We start from the raw sequence: 23,775 nt of genomic DNA on the forward strand, positions 1-23,775 counted from the left end.
GCGCCTCACGTAAAGTGACGCAGGGCGGGGGCGTGCGCGCGCTGCGTCCTGCTTGTTGTTCCCGCAGAGAGGCGAGAAGATGGCGGCCGTGTCAAGCGGAGGTGCTGCTGGGACTCCCGCGGCCGGGATAGCGCACTCTGCCCGGCCAAGCCACGCGGCGATGGGGCCTCAGAACCGAGCCCAGCCACCTTCCGGGATCAGCCACCCCGGTCGCCCAGGCGCGGCCCCGGGGTGCATCCCCAATCCTGTCCAGACTTCGAACACCAGGCCCCCTCCAGTGCGAGTGGGCCACTACGAGATCGAACGGACCATCGGCAAGGGAAATTTTGCGGTGGTTAAGCTGGCTACCCACATCATTACCAAAGCAAAGGTGAGGAAAGTCGTAGCCGAGGGTTTAATGGCACCGCTGGCAAGTTGTCATGGCGAATGCATCAGAGTTTAGAGTGAAATACTTGAGGACGAAGCTCGGGCCTTCAAGCTTCCCAGACACAACGGCAAGCTCGTTTTGGTGACACCGCTGCTGTGTGTCCTAGGGTCATTCAATGTAGATCAGCCCCGAAAACTGTTGACATTTAAGGCACGTCGCAGAGATAGCCCGGTGGCGGCTTTGTGTGATTAATAAGCAGTCGAACCCGCGATTATTGCGTGGCAAAGCGCAGAGGACGGAGAAAAGGGTACCGCTAAGATATAAGGAGACGCAGAATGTTCCTGCTGTAGCTATTAGCATAGCTGTGAATTAGCTGTTTGTTTGCATGGAGGTTGGTATCAGTAAAACATAAAGGAAATCGGATGGATCAGAAGTCAACGATCACGAATTCATGCATTTTCTGAATAGGATTTATCCTCACTAGGGTCGCGGGGGATGCTGGAGCTTATCCCAGCTGACTCCGGGCCAGAGGTGGGGGGATACCCTGAATCGGCGGACAGCCGATCGCAGGGCACAAGGAGACGGACAACTATTCACTGTCACACTCATACCTTGGGACAATTTAAGGGTGTCCAATCAGCCTACCTTGCATGTCTTTGAAATGTGGGAGGAAACCGGAGTACCGAGAGAAAATCCATGCAGGCCCAGGGAGAACCTGCAAACTCCACACAGCTGTACCGACCTGGATTTGAACCCAAGACCCCAGAGCTGAGGCTGATGCGCTAACCACTCATCCCCTGTCAAAAACTCAGTAGTTTGTGCCTTCTTATTCATGCATTCTCTATTTTAATGGATGTTTACATTATAGATTGGCACCGAAAGTATTAAAACTATGACTGAATACATGGAATTATTTGCTTCAAAAAAAGGGGGAAATAACTGAAGACTTGTTTCCATTTTAGTCTCTTTAAAGTCCCAGTTTGCTTTGATGACTGCTTTGCACACTCATTGTATTTTTTTCACAGAAATTCATGTCACCTTAACTGAACTGAATGGGTATGCTTTATCAAGGTTAATCAGTGTAATATCTTATGCTTTCAATGGGTTTGAGATCATGTATGGTATGGAATATGGTGTATCCAATTTGGTTTGTATTATACCTCAAGAACTGTTATAGCTGTGCTGTTGCATAAGTCTATGGCCAACCTAAAACGACAATTCAAGGAACAACATACTTTTATACCAATACAAGAGCATAGAGTGCTCAAGACAATGACGATATTGAGCCAGTTTTAATATGTTGATCTTGTAAATCTCAAAAGTAATTGTAGAAGGTGTATTTATTCGGACATATTAGAAAAGAAATGCAAACACCAAAGAACTTGATTAATACTTTTTGTACCTCTTTGATTAGGTCAGGGCAACCTTTTTGACCCAAGTGCTGTTTTTAGGTAGCCAATCCTTCTTTGATCTAGCAATTTAATATCAAATATATTGTAAAGTAGTATATATATTGCAAAGCTACAGACTTCTTTTGGAGCTAGCAGGAACTAAATTCAGCACATTCCTGATTTTTGTACAAACCTATAGCTGTGGTGTTCGTTTGCCTCTCGCACATGCACACGCCAGTGTTCACGATAAACATTTGACATATCTGACCTTAATAGGAACCAAACTGAAAGTAAACCACTGTTTACAGTTTCTAAACAGTGGTCCAGATTACATTTTTCATCAAATCCAAATAAACCAAAACAAGCCTACCTACTTTCCTAAAATTATACATTTTGCTTGTTTTGCAGTCATACTAATATTTCAAAGTATTCGTTCCCATACATGTATATATGTTGTCCGATGCCCCCAATTGTTTCTAACACACTTCCTATCCAGGTGGTAGATCACATGTCACTATTTTATACACAGAGTCGTGGTCTTCTGGAGTCTATCCTATCTTTTTACAGGTGAAAGAACGACTTCCAACTAGACTGGTCAGTTGTAGGGCAAAAATAAATACAGACAACAACCATTCGAACCCACAATCACTCCGCCACCGAGTGGGTGTTGATCCCAACCATCTGGTGGCCATACAGTATTTATATAAATATAAGTATATATATATATATGATAATAGTATACAATGGCTCTGATAAACGTTAGCCCTTTTTTGAAATGCAATAGAATGTATACTACTAATTTCCCATTCCCTTCTGTTTTTGGGGCTTACTTGGCATCAATCCATGGTTTAGATGTACCTTGAGATCGAATTGTTGGACCCTTCTGCCTTAAACCCCAATCTGCCCAGTAACTATTATAGTATCGTACTATAGTATTTTTTTTTTATGAACTTGGATGTCGTTTTAACAGGTTGGGCAACAATTCGTATTGGAATTTGATACACCATGGAGATGAAATCATTCTTCAATGACACTTCAGGTTCTCTAGCTGACTAACCCTTCTTCCTTCTGCTTCCAGCAGGTTTCTGTGTGCTTTTCTACGCACATAGAGCTATTTCAATCAGGAGGCAGGTTTTTTCTCAGCCTTATTTTTCCAAAAGGCTAAGATATTTCTTCTTGTAATATTTTTACTTAAAAAAAACATTCACTTACGTCACGCCCAACACACTCACATGGCTGTTGGTCATCATCTTGCAGGCATCCATAGGCGATGTACAGGAGATAGAGGGGGAATATTTCAAGCCAAAGACCTGGCGAGGAGGCCGACTTTTGCTGGCACGTAAGCCAGCCAAGCCTCTCGGCTGGCTTGGCAGAGGTCACGGGAAATATGTGACAAATACAGGAACTGGTGTTGCACCAAAACTATTATACTAAACCACGGCAAATGCACAAGTATCATTTTTAACATGCATTATTTATATAGTGTATGCTTGACTTGGCTCAGTTTAAATCAGAAAAATGGCTATACATTTGCCTGCTTCCTTGGTGTGTACAAAGAATGAAGAGGGTGACAAGGGTCAAATCAGTTTTGTATTGTTTCTATTTTGTAGCTTACAAGGGCAAGGGAGCATGTAGTCATTGGTGTCTTTAGTTGTAAAATCTGGTGCTGTGAATTTAAACTGGTTGTCTGTTTACGACCGGAAGGATTTGTTATAGTAGAAATTCAGATCATGTACCCAAACTAATAGACATTATTTTTTGTGTGATTGTCTTTTATACAGGGTTGCGAATTCTGTTATTAACATAATGTGATTATTCCTACTGTGTGGTGTGTCATGTCATGACGCAATAAGAAATGTCAAAATGGTATTGCTATTTTTCCTGTTGTTGAAGTGACCTTGGTTGATACCTTTCTTCTGAATGGAAAAGGACACAGTTGTTTTCATTAAAAATCTAAGAACCGTGAAAAACAACAATTTCAGTGTTTCACCAGGCTTGAAATAAGCGGCTTTGCACCGCATTTCATGAGTCAAAATTCACCTTGTGCGAACACCGAATTGCAAAACTGCGAAAGGGTGCTATAATGTGACCTAAACGTGTTGTAACAGTCATTTTATCCTGCAAAGACGACATTGGAAGTGAAGTCATTAAGGTGATGAAGCAGGAACGTGGCAGAGATGATTATGAGTAGAGGAAAAATTGGAAATGGCCAAAGTATGCTATCACTCTCAGAGTAAAATGCAAGGTGAGCACAATGTATAGAATGTTCAGATTTTGCTGTCCGTCAAAGACAGTGTGTAAAGTCGCGGAAGGAAATATCTAATGTTGTGCAAATTTGTTTGATTGACGTTAATGTGGATAACATAATGTTAGCCCTGCTTGGTTAATTAAGCCTGCTCTCCAATTTGGGGTCTGTTTATGACCATGCTAACTAGTACTGTATGTGCCCTCCTGCTTTGATCCATAATTACATCAACGGTGCTTGGAAGTCATCTTACATGTTCTTGCATTGTGTGACCTATGGTCGTTGTGTTACTGTAAGTAGCTACATTTTGTTTCATGGGTATGGAAAACAAGGCATAGGTGGTCAAGGTCAGGTCAGGTTGTAGGGGTCGGGAACAGGTTCAGCGGGGAAATCCATTCACCAAATGTTCCCTGTTCGCCTTGGTCGTAGGCATTGTTCTTAGGCACCAAAATACAAACAATGTTTTGTGAAAACAGTACTCAATATTTTTTGCTATGATCGAAAAGTCACATACAGTAATGTTTGGAGAACATTGACACCAAGGATTTGGTCTTGTTCAAAGAAAATTCATTAATTAATAAAAAAAAAGAACATTTCCAGACCTGTGTGAAAAAAGAATTTAATCAAAAGCGCATCCCCCGAGCATTTTGTTTTGTTCAAACTCAAATAAATTTCATTTAAACTGGATTTTTGACAAAGCTGAGAAGGACGAGCTTAAGCGTTCACGTTTTATCATGGTACATAAGTCTCTGATTTTCATATAGCACGAATGTTTCATAAAAATACACATTGTTTGATGTTGGTTTTTGGTATCCAAGGCAGCTCTTTCTTACTCTCCCTTACATCCTCTTCCTGTCTCTAACAGGAAGTCTGTGTTGTCAGGCTGCCACTGTTCTTTGGTTCTCAGGAAAAGGGAGGATGGGATGGCACATCATAGAATTTGACAGTGTTTGCTTATGATGTGTGTTTGTTATCATTGGACACAAATTTCTCACGAAAACAATTTGTTTTTAGGAGAAGGTAATTTTTTAACAATCTCATTTGATTGATTACATTTTGAAAGGAATCCTTCCATTATTGTGTGGCAGAGAAAAGATTTGTCTCAACTTCATCTTCCACTCCATTGGTCCTATTGTTGCAGACTCTATGTAATAACCTAACTCATTGAGAAAGGTCATGGTTGAGGTCTATGGGAGAAATCCTTGTTTTCTTTATCCATAAGCCATTTTTTTCTTTTCCTACCATTACAAAATAGATGGAAGATTACATTCTGTATGTGTGTGGTTTAGTCTGGTTTCAATTTCCTTTTTTGGTCAAGTTTCAGTCAACTAAATGGCAAGGACTTTAGACCTTTTCTAAGTCCAACAAAATATTATTAGGGATGTCTTCGTCACATATCTTTGGCCTATGCCTGATTTGGAGAATCTGCCTATGCCATATCCAGATTTGATACCCAGGAAATGTATTAAGTAGGAGGAACAAATGACTATATCTGAATGTCTCTTGTCCACTCAATTTGAGTAGAGCTATCTCAAAATGATATGTTAAAGGGTGATTTCAACGACTCAGGAAAAAAAACCCACAAATCCCCTTTTCAGTTTTGCAGCACCAACATAAGGTTGCCAAATTGTTTAATTAATGTGTTTGACATAAATAAACTTATACAGAGAATAAACTTGGTCACCCAATGTGATAAATTGAACTATTTTAGTTGTGCTTCGTTGGACATTTACTATTTTTACTTGAAGGTTTGTTTTAATAGTAATTAATCTTTATCAGAGGGGTACAAGCAGCACTTGACTTAAATAAATTTAAGAAAAAACCTGCACTCGCTTCAACCTGGTGTGGATTGGTTTAGGACCCCTGCTTTAAATTTGTCCTTATGTACGAGTGGGCGCCTGAATGAGCCCTGCACATTTTTTGGGGCAAATTTCTTCCTTCACTTTATATATTTCATGATCTTGTCTCTATATTTTTAGGTGGCTATAAAAATCGTGGACAAGACCCAGCTGGATGATGAAAACTTGAAAAAAATCTTTAGGGAGGTTCAAATAATGAAGTTACTAAAGCACCCACACATCATCCGTCTGTACCAGGTGAGTTCTGCTCATTGTTCTGTCAATAAAATATATTTTAGATGATTTACACCCATGATCTGGTTGGATGATTCTTCTTGTCTTTTAGGTGATGGAGACAGAGAGAATGATCTATTTGGTGACTGAATATGCAAGTGGTGGAGAGATTTTTGGTAAGGCTTACTTACCCCAACATGTTTTAAATTAGCTTTGATATTGCTTATTTTTGCACTGTCGCATGCTTTTGTATAAGGATAGTGTTTATTGAATTAGAGAAACATGATGTGTATCTAAATAATGTGAAGTCTCCATAATGATTAAGCATATTTCCAGAGTGATTATTTCTTTTACATTAATCACATAACAGAGCAGAAGAATCTATTTGGGAACCTAATAACTCAACTGTTTTTCCATGTCCAGACCACCTGGTTGCCTATGGACGTATGGCAGAAAAGGATGCCAGGAAGAAATTTAAACAAATTGTGGCAGCAGTCCATTTTTGTCACTGCCGTAACATCGTTCACAGAGACTTGAAGGCAGAGAACTTGCTTTTGGATCACAATCTCAACATCAAAATAGCCGGTGAGTGTGGAACTAGTTTCACTGGGTCTATTGGTTTCAGGCTGTTTTCACATGAGTAGGTTCAGGCAAGTGCCATCATGCCATCAAGGAATATTTTCCATATGCCCAGGGAATTAAATACCTTAACCATTCCTCTTATTTCTTATTAGACTTTGGTTTCAGTAACCTGTTTTCACGAGGTCAGCTTTTAAAGACCTGGTGTGGCAGCCCTCCCTATGCTGCACCAGAACTATTCGAAGGCAAAGAGTATGATGGACCGAAAGTAGATATATGGGTGAGTTAACACATCAGCACACTCCACAACAATCTTAAGGATAGGTAATATCAACATCCACCCTGATACAATTTCTGCTATTACCTTCATGCAATGAAACGTTTAGATCGTTTTACAGAGTTTCTATTGCCATGTCTTTTTCATCATTTTCTATTTTAAGCTGTTTTCTCTTTTCAGAGCTTAGGTGTGGTCCTGTATGTTTTGGTTTGTGGTGCTCTACCATTCGACGGCAGCACCCTACAGAATTTGCGAGCTCGTGTCCTAAGTGGCAAGTTCCGTATCCCCTTCTTTATGTCTACAGGTAGGACTTAATCCACAGTATATAATTGCTCTATAATATCAGCTATATCGGCATATCGACACAAGCGCTTACATCACAATGTAAAATATTTCAACAATCAATGGTGAAAAACTGTATAAATGAAGGCCGAAACACAAGTGGAATTGAGAGATGCAGCATCATCACAGTTAGAGCTATGGAGCTCCTTAGCTCATCTGGAAAATGTAGTCAATCTGCCTTTGGCCTCACCCATCAATGACAACACATAATAAAGTGGATGACGTGAGCACAGGCGCATAAGACCGTGCAATGTCTTAGTCATCTATGTGATTGATGCGTGAATTGATTTTATGTAATGTGACGTCGGTAGTCTAGAATGTAGTAATTGCCAGTACCTTGAAAGCTTTGCAATTTCTTTGGAAATGTTACGCAGCAATCTTAAATAAGTAAAGCGCATTTATATTTCCATCTGGGCACTGTAAATAAAATACTGAGTGTACTAAGCAGTTGCACTAAAATGCAAAGAATTTCATATTTCAGACTCCTAATCCTTTGAATTTAATTGCAAGATAATGGTAGATTGCAGCTCTCGTTTATACATATTTAGAAGCACCAGTTAACTAACAATATTTTCCTTATCTCTTTCCTGCCTACTTTTTCAAATATTTGACAAAAACAAAAAGCCTCACTTTGTCCTGTGAATTTTTTTTACTGACCATTGTCATATAAAATAGCATGCTATGAAACTTGAGTGAAACCATGCAGAGTTCCTATGCTCCTTATGTGGAAAATTTAAATCCACATTTTCATTGGCCCGTCTTTGTGAAATGTACTGTGTTTTATATTGCATATATGTATGTATTTGTGTGTGCTGTGTATATACACCTTTACAGAAACATAGCAATACATATAATACATACAATAATATATTGATGTGATGATAATTTTTTGATTTTTTGCTCTATTTTGACAGATTGTGAGTATTTGATCAGACATATGTTGGTATTGGAGCCTAGCAGACGGCTAACCATGGAACAGATCTGTAAGAACAAATGGATGAGACAAGGGGACCCAGACACCGATTTTGACAGGGTACAACTACATTGTATATTTGAATACCAGGATAAAATCAAGTTATTGACAATATTATCTTGAATGTTTCACTTCTACTTATGGATGCACAGAATTCCGATATTGCAAAAGGATCGCAATAGCTCACGGGGAAAAAAAGGAAATGATTTTTAGACTTGACATAGTTTCTTCATTTATATTGCTTTGCTTCAGAAAGGATTGAAATCATTGCTTTGTATTGTAACAAAATGACTTATCATTTCGAATGAAGTGAATGGCAAATAGGTTTTGTTTTATGTCATAATTGTTCTTTTTCATCTAATCATATTTGTTCTCTCCATCTCCCATCCAGTTGATAACAGAGTGTGAGCTGGTTAAGACTGAAAGAGAAACTGAGCTTATCAATGAGCAAATCCTAATAGCGATGTCTGAAATGGGCCTGGACCGAGAACGAACAATTCAGGTCAGAAATAGTGATTTTCAATTTCACTAATATGGCACTAACAAGCCACAAATTCCTGTTTTATAATAAACCTATTTTATATACCCACTGGACAATGATATAATGTTAACAATATCTAGACAAAATGTATATTCAGTGTTTGTGTTTTGCTGTGTATTGCACTGGGTCTCAGTATTGTGGCCAGGTGGAATATGAAGCTTTATGTTTCTTTCAAAAGATTTTGAAGTATTATTTTTGTAATATTTCTGTTTAAAATATACCTACCCCCTTTTCTTTCTACAGTCCCTACAAACAGATGCATATGATCACTACAGTGCCATCTACAGTTTGCTATCTGACCGTCTCAAGAAACACAAGACATTGCGTGTTGCTCCACCTACAGCACGCTCCATTACCTATCCTCTTAATGCTGTACAGGTAAATGCTTTTAATGTCGTGCAGTGGGAAACTCTAAATTTGACCACAATCTGCTTTGTGGGCAAAGCTGATTTTCAAGTTAGTCTAATCGCTGGAAATATTTTCTGCAATTATCAATGGTAATTAAAATCAATAGTAATTTAACATTAGAATTTTGCCATCATATCAACTTAATTATTGTACTGTAACTTATGTCATTGTTATACAAGGCTCATTTTAATGATTAGTAATCAATCTTGAAACAGTGGAATATTTATCACAGTTTGAATAATTACACAACCAGGAGCGTGACAATATTTTGATATGGCAATTTATGGGGATACATGTAAAGTGATAGTTTGTAGTTGTATTCCTTCCAACAATGATAAATGCTTTAAATGGTGTCATTGCTTGTATATTTTTCATGTGGCTTTTTATAAAGACACTCATTTGTTGACAAGAATGTTGCAATAATTTACTATTGTACTCTTTCAATCCGTCACTTTCTCTGTCTTGGCTCAGCCTCGGAGCTGCTAAAATCCCTCTTCACTTTTGTTTATAGAAATATTGCACTGACATATCTGCACTATTTGCGGAAGAAATTCTTAGAGAAAGTGATGTGACTTCATTATTGGGAAACCTTACACTAGAGGCATATTTTTACATGAAATCAAATTGTTCAAATTTAAAAGCGTTCAACTATAATAGACGGTTCACTGTTGTTCAGTAAAATGACAATTTCATCAGTGCTGTGTTTTGGAGATAATTACCTTTTATCAGAATGCTTAAGGAATCCAGTTTGCATACCATTCATAAATAACATTGATATTGTACGAGTATTGCAGTAGGTTTTCAGAATGCCTAGTGAAAGTCTTTACTTTTTGGCCCACTGGAGCCTTCCAGTTCATGTTGCTGTCAAATGATAGTATTAAAGCTATTCGGCTAAATGGATTTGACTGACCTTAACCAATGTGCCAATTCCACCCCTCTAAGAGGATTGTTTAAAAAATGAGTACAATCCTCATTTGACCTTTGTGTCTCCCTGTTTGCTTGCTTAGATGGATCCACAGGGTAATCCAGTTAGCATAACCGTTCCTCACGTCCAGCTTATCAACCCAGAGAACCAAATTGTTGAGGTGAGTTGAGGATTTTTGGTATCCACCCATTTGCCCATTCATCATCAATCTTTAATCTCTGTGGATCTATTTGTAATGTTCCCTCAGTTTTCTTTATGGATATTTGGGAAACTTATTATCAAACCGAAGCTAAACATTGACAACAGCTTTGCTTTTAATTTATTATAACTAGGGATATTATCAACATTAGGTCAGGTTAGAACTTTATTTCATCCCGTATTTGGGAAATTTGTCGATCTAGGTAAAATAATTAAGCAGCACATCTATGCGTCCGAATGTACACATGTTTAGAATCCTTTTTTGAAATCAGGAATTATGGTTTGTGGTTTGTCCATCCCAATTATTATAGTATATTTCCTTCCTGAATTTTTGAAAACCCCAAATAATAATCTGAACATATGTTGCTGTGTTTATTTAGCCGGATGGCAACATGGCACTAGACAGTGATGAAGGTGAAGAGCCATCTCCTGAAGCTATGGCTCGGTACCTCTCAATGAGGCGACACACTGTCGGTGTGCCAGACCAAAGGTAATAGTGATATTCTTCATTCTGCGGTTTATTGCTACAAATGTAACCCCAGGGATTTGTCGGTGTTAAAACCTTGAGTCAGACGTTCAAAAGAAAAACTTAAATAGAAGATGCTACTTTACATTGTAGTGGTTGATTCGTGTATGAGTGATTCTTGGTCAACTATTGCTCAGTAAGTGGTAATCAGTCAAGTGTGGATCTCACCCAAAGGGATTGACTGCAGTGTATTAGCAACAACAATATTATTTTAAGGAATGCCTTCTAAGGTGTAGGTGTATAGAAAATGCATCACAGTAGATTGGATCGTATTTATTTAGTGCTGAACTAGCCTTAGTGTCTAGTGCTAAAATGCTGTAAATACCATAATTTCCTGAACGCACCTGACAATCAAAAAAAATCAACATAAACACCTGTAACTACAGTTTAACTTATAAATTTAAGATGCAAGGGGTCAATGTTGTGATATGGGATATTTTAATTAGCCACCCAAATAGTTATTGGTGATAAAATTGCTTTTAAATGATGTCGACCATTTTTTGGGCTCTTCTAACTATAGGACTGAAATGCAAGAGGACCTCCAGAAATTGCCACCTGGTTTCCCCCGGGGAGCAGTGCCACAGGTCCACTTTCCTCTGCTCACACCTACAATGGGACAAATGCATACTCTAATGCCAACACAGAGCCTACAGCCCACTCAGCAGTTGGAATACAAGGTGCAAGAAGTGATTTAAGTCTGGTTTACAACATCATGAATAAGTTTGGTCCATCTGTCCAAACATTTAAATTGCCCTGTATGTTCCAAATTGAGTCCCTTTAAACTCACCTTTTCATTTTCAGCTATGTCATAGAATTTGTAAGTCACAATGTTATAGTATCTTTGAGTGTTTGTTGTTTTTTTATTTAATTTGTTTTATTTATTTATTTATTTTGGTGTGTTCTTACTTTAGGAGCAATCATTGCTTCAACCACCCACTCTACAGTTACTCAATGGAATGGGCCCCCTGGGTAGAAGGGCTTCTGATGGTGGTGCTAATATTCAACTACATGCTCAGCTCCTAAAAAGGCCCCGAGGGCCATCACCTCTTGTTACCAGTCCAGTAAGTCAAAAACAAACAAACAAAATATATACATATACTCTTAGTTAGTTTTTTTTAAATATAGCGTTTAAGTTTCTGCACAGCTTTGAGAGAAATTATTGTTCCTTTAAACCTCCCTAGCACCCAATTCCTGCTGTTGCTCCAGTGGACGAAGAGGGATCAGATGGAGAACCAGATCAAGAAGCTGTACAAAGGTAATATGAAAGTTTTTGGTGGTGGCATATGTTATAAAAAAAAAAACAGGGTTCGTCAACACTGGGTTGTCTGAGTGGCTTGTTAAGATTTTGTGAGTTCTGGAATCTTGGTGAAGGTAAAGCCTCTCTTGTGCTGTCTCTTATCTTTTGCTGGTGTCCTGCGTTGCTGGGAGTGTGTGCCTCTGGGCTGCTCTGCTTTTTCCCCATGGGTTCTGGCCGCTCTGCTCTGGTGCTCAACCAATCTCTGGTCCCTTTACAATGTACAAGTGCATTCCTCTCTGGCTTTCAACTGGGCCAACAATCCTACAGCCAAACTCTAAAGCCCCTGCTTTATCTGATTTCGCTGTCAGTATGAGGCACTTTTTCACCCTTTCTCATCCAGCTTTGCTAAATCTAAGCTTGCAAAGCTTAAGTATCAATTCTTTGGTAATTTCAGTATACAGTGCTAATACATTAAAACATAATTCTCTAGTTTGAATTGTTTACAGTTAGGCAAGATGTTATGAAATCCCTATTTGGTGTTGGTGGGAATGGGAGATCTATCCCCCTGTCTAGTAGCAAATAAGGGCAGTGAGCTGACCAGCACTGCTTCCTGTCTCCCACCTTCACCCCAATCCTCCCCCCTCCCTGCGGCCCAGGTACCTGGCGAACCGCTGCAAGCGGCACACGACGCACGCACTCATGAGCACATCGCATGGCGATCCCTCGGCAGAGCCCCAGCGGTCACAGGGCCCCCGCCAGAGGGTGGGCTGGGCTCCTGAAACACACACCCGGTGAGGGGACGCACTTATTATGTGCTATGTTATGCACAAACTCACTCAAACCAGCACTTTAGTCGCTTTAGCAGAAAGTAACACAATCCTCACAGCTCACACATTTCTGAAAAATGACATTTGAAGATCTTTAATGCTGTTAGGAAATGTTTAAGTTATGTTGGATGCAGAGTTTTGCCACACCAACACTGCCGCTTGTTCTAGAAAAACAACTTTTGACGTATAAGTACTTTCAGGGTTTTTTTGGACATGTTGTGTGTGTTTAATTCATCTTGCTTATAAATACCTTTTTTTCTTGGCCTTATTTGTCAAAAATAATGTTTTGAGCTACAAATGGTGTTGATAGCTTTTTGTGGATATCAGAAAGCTGTCTTTGATGGAAATATTTATTTGCCCACCATCAGTTTCCTTTCAGAAGCTGTATGTATGTGTCTCTCTAACTTTCTCTCCTCTCAGAACTACTCAAATACGTATACTTCACATTCCTGGAAAAAAAGAACTGCTTCTTAAATAACAATTTAATCTGTTTTGCAATATTGATGTTATTTATAAAATATAGATAATACATTTAAATAGGCTTTCTCCCCAACTCCAAATCAATTAATCGACTATGGGCAGTTAGTTCACCTACACTTTTGATTCCTTTGAATAACTTCACATTTTATGAAAACACCTAAAACGATAGAAAGTGTTTCCCAACCTGTTTGCTGACAGTGAATTACTTTCAGTTCACTACCCACGACAGTGTTTGCCTGTGCACTAAAATGTCTACATACCTGTACTACGGAACTAGTTTCCACCGCCAGTATATAGTTTGGAGTATTTTTTATTGTTTTGCTTCTAAAGAAACGGGGATCAAGTGCAATAGTTTGGCATAGCGTTTAGAAACGATGAGACCATCAAGTGTGCTACCTTAGAGAAAAGTACATGTGATTGTTTACTATGCCATTCCTGACCTTTATAAGTTTGGGTCGCAGATTTTTTTTTTTTTTTGTAGTGGACTTCCTGACCTTTCCAAACATGACTTAACATATAATGAACTGATTAAATATGTTGGTTTTTATATACCTAAATAATTATCAGTTTTCTGTGCCTATTGTTTTAGTGTCTGTAGTCATATGTATGTTGTCTTTCATTGTGGTCCTGTGTGTGTGTATGTGTCCGTCTACTGTTTGCTTGTATGAATTATTTTTTTCTTTTTGATCTCAGGTCAAGCTACAAAGACTGTAACACACTTCATCTTCCTATGGAACGCTTTTCACCTGTCAGAAGGTTCTCTGACGGCGCTGCTACCATTCAAGCCTTCAAAACACATTTAGAGAACAGTAGCCTCATTAAGCAACTCAAACAGGTATGGTATACTGTCTTAAATTTACCCTCTGACAATTTAAAATGTTGCCTGACAAGAGATTAGGCTTGGTATTTTCTTGCCTGGCATGTTTCCAATTTTAAGACAACAGAACTTCCCACACTGTTCAAAAGCCCCATGCTCTTTTTCAGTTGAAGAAAAAGTATGTTATTCCAATTAACTATCACAAACTAGGCTAAAGTACATTGGGAAAATATTGTCCCATGCACAAAGCAGCAATTCAGAGGTTTTTGGATGTCCTCTTACATACTTAGATCTTAAAGTATAGTCACTTTATCCTTATGTTGTATTTAGATTCTATATATATTGTCAATATGCTGTTTAACAAGCTAATGCAGTGATACAACGCGTAGTAATGATGCTATAAACATTTCCTGTTATTTAAGTACAAAAATGACAAGAAATGTATTGTATATCATTAAAAATGTTTGCCATTTTTGTCAATCAGATATACATAGGAAGTGATGGGGCTTTCAGCCTAGTGTCCATAAAAGCACAAGAAAAAAGATCGCTGTAAAGTGAATTAAGGGCATTTAATGTGAAACGTCAATTAAATTTTTATTAAATGTTAATTCATCAGGGAATGTTGTCATCGGATTTGGCACATATTTGCAATCCATGTTCATTATGTGGTCTTTGAGTTTAATTTTATTTGCTATAATTATTAGACTAAAAAAAAAGAATACACCCACCCCACACACACACACACTTGGGTACGCACATCAAAATTTTTAACTCAAAAATACGAAAAGTAACATTAGAAGAAAAATGAAATTTGAAAAAAAATGTGAAGAGCAATGTCAATGTGTTCTGTGCAAAGGCCCCATTGTCAAATTTCATGCAGTAAATTGAATAATATTGGAAATGTGATTCTGGAGTCAAATTGTGCCCTGTGTTATCTATGTAAGTGTACATGTTATAAATTCTGTTTCTTTTACAGGAGTGTGAACAGCTGCAGAAAATGTATGCAGCCCAGCAGGATGAACGGTTCCTGGAACACACCCAGCAACAGCATATCCTTTACCAGCAAGAGCAACAAATCATCCACCAGCAAATCCAGGTATACCGTGTCAGTCTTCATCTAGAGAAAATTCATAATATTACGAGATTGAAGTTGCTTCGTTTCTTATTTTTACATTGTACACTGGAAGTTGTTTGGTTTCATGTACTTAAACTATTGGCGACAATAGATTTGTGTGAACCCAAAACTGCCTCTGGCGTAACATTAGTAGATTGAAGTAATATTGGGAGAAAAAATACATTAAATTACAAGATTGAAATTGTTTTATCACTTTTTTCATGTCACGTTACCTGTATATGGTTAAGAAACGGTAGACCTCATTCTTTTGGGGATGCAAGGTCGGTTTGAAATATTTGACATAGAAATCCATTTCTTTTAATTATTAATATATTCCTGTTGATAAACTTTACATGAGAATAGCTTTACATTGGTTTCCACAGCTGCAGAGTTTTAGTATCTCAAGATTAACAGTGGCAGTGTGCCGTGACATTTTTTTTTTCATGCAAATGTGTGCCTCAGCTGGAAAAGAGTTAGGAGAAATTGTAATATACGAACAAAGGAGTCCCCTCCTCTGTTGTCAAAAAAAGGACGTAAGATGAAAGTGCATAAAATTCAAATATTTCGTTTTGAAGCTCTAAATTCACCACATGAGCCACTTTTACAAAATCATTTAATGCAAAATCTTTTCTACAGGGTTTGTCTTTAGGCCATGGAGAGAGCCATCCTAGTCACCTAACCCACCAGCTCCAAAGGTAAAATGCGCTGAATTTTTTTTTGGCCTGGCTATGCAACCAGTAAAAAATAAGCTTGCCATCACAGCCCCAGCTCTCTTAAGTGTTGCATAATTGGTGTATATTTCTTCCCTCCTGTTACCCGTCAGGTTGCGTATTCAGCCATCGAGTCCCCCGCCAACACATCCGAGCAACCACCTCTTCAGACAGCCAAATCAAAGCTCTCCGCCTGGTTCTGCAATGCAAGGGCACGGTTAGTAGTAACACTTTAATTATACAATAAATCATATACTTGTTATAATGTATGGGCGTAGCGTCAATACTATACATATCTGATCATATAACGGGTATGTATGTGGCAATAATTCACAATTTTCAGCAGCACAATTGTGTGCTTGCAATCTGTCGAGCGTGAGGTCGCTTGAGACCACATTCTTTTGAAAACAAAACAACATATTCAAAGTGAGTCATGTCAGGAGATGTGCTCTTGCTGAATTTCCTACTTCTCTATTTGTGGGAAAAGAAAGCAAAGCAGCTGATGACATTGTTGCTGACCTTTTTGCTAAACTGTGATTGAGCTAGTGGACAATTCATTTGGTAGATTCATTTTAAGGTAAAATATTAATTGTTGCCGATGGTGCAAAACGTGTATTTGTTATTCTATTCTGAAACAATACAATTTCAGCTTGTTCTTTTTTGTGTCATTTTATAAAACGCAATTTCTTTCTCACCCTGTTTAGGTCCTGCCGCAGTACCATATCCACATGGTTCTCCTTCACTGTACCAGGGCCAGAGTGGCAGTCCACCTCCCACAGCCCTTCCAAGAGTGACTATACCAGCCAATCAGCAGTCAACATCTGTCCACCCTTCTGGCCCACTGACCCAAGGTGTACCTCAACAGCAGCAAGTAAGATTTTTATTAATTTAATAAAGTACTTCCCAAGTATTTTATCTAGTGCACAGCCCTCAACCATGCAGTTTCAATCCTTGGCAAAGACAATTTTTCTGTGGGTCTTAACTAAAAACAAAATAATAGCTTGAAGTCTCCTGGAGAAGCACTCTAAACGCATTAATGGGCTAATATATGTAGTTAATTGTTTTCTATTTACCAATTTATATCTGCTCTGGATGTCTGGGTTTTACTGGGGGTGTATACTATATATTAAGGTAATATTTCACTTTTGTGACAACACGTATTCAGTTTGAGTACCTCTACTATAACCTAAAACTCTCAGTGCATATTTTTTCCTCTGCTCATGTCAGTATGTAGAATATATGATAAGTAATCTAATACTTGTGTATACAGGTGACTATTCAAGTTCAGGAAGTGGAATTAGGAGGTGGGCCACATAGACAAGGCAACTTTTTGTCTACACCATGTGGACACAGAGTTCTCGGGAAGCAGCTGAGTGCAGACAACGCTGAATCACACAGGTGACATGCATATCCTGTGCAGTGACACTCCAAAGCTTAAGTTGCCAAAAGACTAGTATTTTTCATTGCAGTTTATCAGGGTCTCTAGCCCTGAATTTACTTTTTTATTTTTTACAAGAATGATGTTTAACTTTTTTGAAACTGTTTATTTTTTTTAACTATTCTATAGCTTTTTTTCACTTGGAGTATATATTTTATATGTAAGTACAGATAGCAAGGATATTAGTTGCCATCACTGACAATACAGTGATTGGAAAAGCCTCATGGACATTTATCAGATGACAACAACAGCACTTTGTTCCACCTCCATGTATTTGGTGAGTGGATGTACGGTATGAGCTGTGATAGCACGTGTAGAGGTGTTAATAGTTTCAGTAGGAGATCTGTATGCTGTTCTGGCATTCACACCTATTTACAGCCTTCACTGAGAGAATGTGCAACCACAGTTGCATAAATCTATTCCCGAGAAACCCTGCTTTGGAAAGACCCAAATATCTCTCAGTGAAGACGTGCTGTATTTTGATACCTCCCCATGTTGAGTGATGTAGTGTACAACTTTGTCTTTAACCACAGTTATTTTTTAGAATGAGGAGGACTGATATGTTTCACAATAAAGTTGCTAAATGTACTTTTTCTTTGGTCTTTCCAGTCGTAGCCTCGGACGCTTCACATCAGCGTATGAGCAGGCTCAGTTCAATCCCCACCTTTTTTCTGGTGATGCAGCCACTCGCTGTGCCCCTGGAGTGCTGGGTTCCTATAGTCCCTACTTACAGGGGGCCTCGCTCAACGTACCCAGCCTAGAAGGTTACCAGAGTGGAGCTTTGGGGACCGGGACATACGGCGCCCCATCAGCACTACAGCAAGCATTACTCTCTCCAACTCCACTGGACTACCGTCCACCGCAACAGCATGTAACACCCACTCTGCAGGGGCTCCTGTCCCCACGGCACTCTTTGACAGGCCATGCGGATCCTCGGTTACCGCCACAGGACCTGGCTACTTTACTGAAGAGGCAAAGCCCCCGCTCATGCCCTAACCCACCAACGCCACCCAATAGTACAACACCGGAATATGGAGAAATGTTACTTCTGCGTCAGTTGAGCCAGGGTGAGAGTTTGGAACCGCAGCCTTCCCAGGGCCCCCCGCCTGGCAAACACTACCACCACCTTCTTCAGATCCGATCGCCAGAAGTCCAGCCACAACAACAACACCCTGCCCAAGCACCATGTCCTAGCTTGCCCCACTCAGAGAGCATGGAGGAAGATGAGGTACCCTCTGGCTACCACCATGAGGGTCTTCTGGCCAAAGCAGGAGAAGGTCATGAACTCCTTGGTCCTCCAAGGGGAAGCACCCCTCCTTACAACTCCCCTACGCACAGACGTGGCTATATTAGTATGAGTCCTCCTGCAGCAAGAGGTTGGTTTACCCAACTTTAATTGGAATGTTTTGTGGAATTTTACTGTCTAGATTAGGATTTATGTCACAATTTCTATTTCACATATATATTTTTTTATCAGAATCTGAACATGTAGAGTGCAGACAAACAGGGCAATCCATGGAGGTCCCTGATCATAACGGCTTGGGCTATTCACGAGGTCAGCAGGGGGACGCTTATAGGTCCCGAGGACAACTTCAGCGTCACCACACCATTCAGACCTGTGATGATGCATACGTGAGTGACTAAACATTGCCATGCAGAACAACAAATTGAGTATTTAAATAGATAACTCTGTCACCTTGTGTCACATAAAAAGAAATAGTAGATTCTGGTCTGTATTATGTATTTTGTGATGAATAAACATCTCTGTCTAGGACCAGACAGAGCCTATGTCTGGCATGAGCCTGTTGGCCGGGAAGGCGCTAAGTTCAGCTCGTATGTCAGACATTCTCAGTCAGGCGTCACTGTCAGGAAGCCAGCAGTTGCATCAACGGGAAGAATCAGGTCAGCATGCAATGCTCAAAGTTATCAACGCCAAAGAAAAAAAACGACAAAAATTTGATGTGTATAATTTCTGAATGTTTTTTTTTCATTAATTATTCATGGTATAGGGAGGTAGTTGTCTTCTCTTTATTACACAATAGAACAACAATATTTTAAAATGAGCATTTTTTTTTGTATTGTGTATATGGAGTCAATTTCATAATTGAATAACAAGAAAAATAATGTATTTACTTCTTTATAGAAGTTTAAAGTTTCAAATTTGAAAAAAGATCGTTATGGTGATATATAGCTATATATATGTATATATTGTGTGTCTGTATAATCAATAAAATGTGTCTTTCAAGCAGCATGTGACGAAGGGGAGCTCCATGCAGCGACGTGCTATCCCTCTTCCTGCACCACCGATATGCTTCTCAGCTATAAGCCTCCTGATCTACAGTACAGCATGGAGCAAGCTGGTGTCTAGCAAAGGTACGTAAATCCTTTTTTCATCATGTCAAGTGCAACATTGACCAAAGTTGTTTAGCCAGCTTTCCTGTTAGACAGACTCTCTTTCCCAAGTGTTATATTTGGGTAACATGAGATTGTAACATCAGTAGTTAATGTGACCGTAGCACAGTGGCCATATAATGTCATGATAGCAGTTTGATCCTGGGACTGATTTTTATCCCTAATACGGCCCTCTTATTTAACCACAAAAGTTAAAAATAAGAACAAATTGCTGATCATATGTCAATAGAGAATGGATTGTAATATAAAATTTGAGGTTTTACCATCAAGTACTTGAATTTTCACCTTTTGGCCTGGGATCAAACAGCAATTTACCAGTGTATAATTTTTTTCATGTTTCAATTGTCTTTTTTCGCACTATCCTTACAGGATGTGGTGTATCCTATGTACAGAGGTCTATATCAAGCATCCTGACTTGTTGACTTGAGTTGAGCTGCATCATGCCAAACCACCACCACCATCATCCATCTATTCATTGTTCACCATCTGTTTGTTGGGGGAAGGGTGGGCTTCAAGAGTGTGGGTGCTGAATAAAAACAAAAGTGGGGACATTCAGGTTTATAAAGCTCAGAGTGCCACCATCTCCTGCACAATACATTTATCATATGTTACCAGTGGAATCTCCTTTTTCCAAAACTGTACTACTCCACACCAATATCCCGTTCCCACGCACACATCGTTTTGGGCCGACCAATAGACGGCGTACACACTGCTGCAAGAGATCCAAAGTATTGAGGAGCGTGGTATAATGAGGCATCTTGAAGCTGCACATGTCCCCCTCCTACCTGCAGACTGCAGAGCTTTTCAGACTGGATGAGAATCTCAGTTTTTGTGTTTTTTGAAGTCGGCCTCCATTGCTCCCTCCAAAGACTTAGCTCAGTGTCATTACACAAAGTACAAACCAGCTCATTTCTTATGTTGTTCCCACTGTCAACCAACTCGCCACCCATGCCCCTCCCCTTTTTGTTTTTGTTTTATAAACGTTTTTAAAAATATATATTTTAATGTCAATTTGTAATGTTTCATGTTAGACATGATGTTCATTATCGTTACTGTTGTTACCATCGTTTCCAGTAAAATGTTATCAAGATGACATTGTTATAGGAGAACAGTTTTGTGTTGTTAAGAGGACAACAGTTAAAAGAAGACAAAAAACTGAATTCTGCACTTTGGACTCACCATACCTTATTTCTTCTTCCTCTCTTTCATGATATCATGCTCCATCCTTATTTCTTCCCCTCCATCTGGTGTTACCATCTCTCCCAACCTTCTCATGTCTGTGACATTGTATTGCATTGTGGGTAGTTTTACCAGAATTTTGCTCCTTTCCTTGTACAGCGATAACATGTATAGAACGCTTTTGCTATTTCTGCAGTTTGTTTCTTTTGTTGTCCGGGGGGCTTTTTTCTTTCTTTTTTTTTTTTTTTTTTTTTAAATGTAATTTTTATTTTTCAATGTATTCAAAATGTTGAGTTTTTCCATTATGAACCTTGAAATTTCCTGCCAAAAGAAGACAGAGAAGAGTAAACAGGGCTCTTTCTATGTCTTAAAACGATTGTTTGTATTTGTTTTAATATTATATCAAGACACTTGAATAAGAAGAGAGTAATAATTTGTGTTGCTTTATAAAATATTTCATTTGTTTGTCATGTGTATTGTTGCACCTGTTTTTTTTTTTTTTTTGGTTGCGATAGTTGTGGCACGCTATACAGGGTCAGGTTATATAGACTTTGTCCAGGTTGCTTTGAGTGCTACAGACTTGATACTCGGGGAAAAAATTACCAACAGAAATTAACAAAGGGAATAACTTGACATCTTCCAAAACATAACAAGCTTAAAGACTGAACTCCCTGCATTTCCCCTTTCTTTCTATCCTTAAAATCTGCTGTGCTCACTCAGTCTTCCTTTTACATATTGGTCTGGGTGCCTATGACGTTCAAAATTTCAGTTTTTTTGCTGATACTTGGAATTGTGCAGATCCAAATGATCAAAAGGAAGGATGCTTGATGCTGTAAAAGTGAATTTGATCTCCCTAGCACATGAGTTATATATTTTAGGCATTTTGATATGAGCATACCTTTAATACATAGCTATTCTATAAGCTGTTTGGCAGTCTTGACATTGCCAGATAGAATCTGAAAAACCCTGGTGACCACAGCAGAAACTTTAAAAAAACATATCAACCTCTTCCTTATCCAATGTTTCAGAGTGAATGACACTTTTCCCTTCTGTAATGCCAACTGAAACCTTTGCAAAGAATAGACATTCAGTTCTATTTGTAAATGTTTATACTGGCCCAATTGCACCATATCAGACTGCACGGATGACTTTGCAACCATCAGAATTTGGTTTCATGTTTCACTTGTCCTTTCCATTTGCACTCTGACACTTCATAAGAAGATTCTATGAATATTTCCAAAAGTTTCTGTTCCTCTAACTGGCCTTGATTACTCAATCAGATCTGTGTGACTGGGCTCTGTTTCAAGCCAAGCTTCAAAGCATTGAGGAGAAGACAAGTGGCATAAAAGACATGAAATGAAACCTGAGGCTGTGGACCTAGAGAAAAGGCCTAGTGCCAGTGAATCGAGGGCACTCCATGTGATTCAGCAGAGGGAGGGAGAGTTGCTTTCCTCCCACTGAGTACTCTTTGTTCCTTTTGTTTTGCCTCCTTGATGCCGCCCTCTAGTGTATGTGTAACTCATCTCAGCCTTTCCTTCTCTGCAAGGCTCTACTCTTTTATTTTTCGGTTTTGTTTTCATTTTGCCTTTTTTTTTTTACTTTTCATTTCTGTTGAATACAAAAAATACTAAAGTGCAACAATGTCTAAAAAAGATTATCAACCAAATTAAGATAAAATATATATATAAATAAATACTTTAAAATGACATTGGTGTGTGGGTCTTTCTGCAGCTTCTTATTAATGCTGAACTATTGTTACAAGAATTGTGCTAATAACAACTAAGCATGCAGTTTTGTTATTTTAGGTCTGACAGCTTTTTTTTTACTTATTTTTTCAGTTTTTCTTCACACAATTTATATATACACTATATATAATATATATTGTATATATTAACATTTAAATAGGTAAACTGATGAAAAAAATTGTTGAGAGGAACTACCTAATTTGTTTATGATGGGTTAGTTTTGTTGCCATACCAAAAAACCTAGTATCCCCTTTTTACATGATACTTATTCCATTTTTACATATAAGTTTCTTCCATGTAAAATTGTCATTGTCACATTATCGTGTAAAAAAATAACTGCAGTGCTGCATTTGCAAATCAAGAATTCAGAAGTGCATTAAGGCACACGACAAAGAATCTGAATCACGGGCCTTTAAGATTTAAAAAAAGGTTCTCTCTGGGCCTGCGTGGGTTTCCTCCGGGTTGTCCAGTTTCCTCCCACATTCCAAAAACATACATGGTAGACTGGTTGCACACTTTTAATTGCCTCTAGGTGTGGGTGTGAGTGCGAATGGTTGCCCGTTTGCTTGTGCCCTGCGATCGGCTGCCCACCGATATAGGGTGTTCCCTGCCTTTGGCCCGAAGTCAGCTGGGATATGCTCCAGCACCCCCGCGACCCTAATGAGGATAAAGCAGTTCAGAAAATGAAAGAAAAATGAAATGCAGTCCTGTTTGACTGAATGTTTTTTTCCTATTTGGCACATTTTTAACTGTGATAACAAAATGGGCCTCAGCTTGACAAAAATCAAACTAAAGATTAATCTCCCCTGGGACCACTTTAGCTTTTCAGTCTGTGAGGCTCTGTACTCTGGTGCTTCTGTCTGCTAAGCCGCATTGTACTGCAGAGACATTGCAGCCTGAAATAATGGAGCACCGATTAAATGAGTGGCATGATTTTTTTCTAATGACTTTAACATGGAAAAAGAAGATAAC

The 23,775-nt window shown here is 38.8% G+C and overlaps 1 protein-coding gene across 4 annotated transcripts; it reads left to right on the plus strand.

The window, feature by feature from the left end:
• The first annotated feature begins 20 nt into the window (after positions 1-20).
• Positions 21-22,764, plus strand: sik3 (SIK family kinase 3). 4 transcript variants are annotated; one of them, XM_077722098.1, is made up of 26 exons: positions 21-370; positions 5,983-6,099; positions 6,188-6,251; positions 6,499-6,660; positions 6,810-6,934; positions 7,112-7,235; positions 8,188-8,306; positions 8,638-8,748; positions 9,031-9,165; positions 10,203-10,280; positions 10,699-10,808; positions 11,365-11,521; positions 11,756-11,905; positions 12,026-12,099; positions 12,738-12,872; positions 14,082-14,223; positions 15,182-15,301; positions 15,956-16,014; positions 16,143-16,246; positions 16,734-16,900; positions 17,300-17,427; positions 18,077-18,843; positions 18,945-19,099; positions 19,240-19,369; positions 19,714-19,840; positions 20,249-22,764. In XM_077722098.1, the coding sequence occupies exons 1-25, from the start codon at positions 80-82 to the stop codon at positions 19,833-19,835; spliced, it is 3,846 nt and encodes a 1,281-aa protein (XP_077578224.1). In that variant the 5' UTR covers positions 21-79; the 3' UTR covers positions 19,836-19,840; positions 20,249-22,764. The 4 variants fall into 4 exon arrangements, with proteins under 4 accessions (XP_077578224.1, XP_077578225.1, XP_077578226.1 ...); XM_077722099.1 differs by having other exon boundaries at positions 22-370; positions 19,717-19,840; XM_077722100.1 differs by lacking the exon at positions 12,738-12,872 and having other exon boundaries at positions 22-370.
• The last annotated feature ends 1,011 nt before the right edge of the window (positions 22,765-23,775 follow it).

The sequence above is a fragment of the Stigmatopora nigra genome, chromosome 8, assembly GCF_051989575.1.
Source record: "Stigmatopora nigra isolate UIUO_SnigA chromosome 8, RoL_Snig_1.1, whole genome shotgun sequence".
Lineage (NCBI taxonomy): Eukaryota > Metazoa > Chordata > Actinopteri > Syngnathiformes > Syngnathidae > Stigmatopora > Stigmatopora nigra.